General features: G+C 47.5%; 1 protein-coding gene across 1 annotated transcript in view; it reads right to left on the bottom strand.

The window, feature by feature from the left end:
- Positions 1-359: 359 nt before the first annotated feature.
- The window catches only part of MYOM1 (myomesin 1), a 156,298-nt gene continuing 155,704 nt past the window's right edge, over positions 360-953 (bottom strand). Inside the window, exon 38 of the mRNA XM_011996353.1 lies at positions 360-953. Within this exon, the coding sequence (XP_011851743.1) occupies positions 810-953 (144 nt within the window). The 3' untranslated portion in view covers positions 360-809.

Here is a 953-nt window from a genome sequence, read left to right as displayed (position 1 = left end):
TAGAATGAAGGCTTCTTTTGTACCTTTTATTCTTAGCTGTGGGCCCTTAGTCTCCAATTCTGGCACGAGGCACCTCACACCATCTTATCACATGTAATTGGCACACTACGTTCAATTGCCTTGTGTATCTTATTAATGGAATGGGCTTGTGTGGTGAGCCACCGGATGTGCCGGCGCAGTGTAATTTCACACCCCGAACCTCGTTGAGCTCAGACGACTTATCTGATCATGTTGCAAGGTACTGCTTCCACCAAAAGGAATTTCAATCAGAAGATGTGGCACAAGCAGCATTGAGAAAGAAGCACCAAGAACACCCAACCTAGCAGCAAAACAGCAGGAATTTGAGAAACAGTGTCGGGGAAGAGGACAGATGTGAAAACTGTTTATTCACACTGAGGAGGTTCCCAGCCATAAGGCGCCCGTTGAAAAGCACAGCACTTCTGTGACAACACACGAGACACGGCCATGGCTTCACAGCTGCAGCTAATCCCAACTCGCCCCACAACACATTCGTCTGCCCTCTGACCATCACTCAATGTCCCTCCAACTTTATTCAAGTCTTCTCCTTAAAACTCTTTCCTAATCTCCATGCTATGAATGGTATTTTCTTAACACATAATTTTGTAGATAAAGAAAAACAATTAAAGTGTCACTAGTTGGTGCTTTTTTATGTGAATGAAAGATCTGAGATTATTTCCCCCTCAACTTGGAAAAGAAGAGGGAGGAGAAAGCACGAAGACGTCTCATCCTTAACCCAAACCATTCACATCCAAGTCGCACAGGCCGGCTGGCTCTCCTCGCACTTCCGGTCACTTGGCCTTCTTGCCGCCTTTCTGGGCCTCCAAGGCAGCCATCCTCGCCTCCTCCTCTGGGATGAACACGCTGACAGTGAAGTCGCTGGTCTCCGAGCCATACTTGTTCTTCACAACCAGCCCGTATTTGCCCGAGTCAGC

This window comes from Mandrillus leucophaeus, unplaced genomic scaffold (genome assembly GCF_000951045.1).
Source record: "Mandrillus leucophaeus isolate KB7577 unplaced genomic scaffold, Mleu.le_1.0 Scaffold51, whole genome shotgun sequence".
NCBI lineage: Eukaryota > Metazoa > Chordata > Mammalia > Primates > Cercopithecidae > Mandrillus > Mandrillus leucophaeus.
Note: the sequence above shows the minus strand (reverse complement) of the source record. Positions and strands in the feature narration are given on the sequence as shown.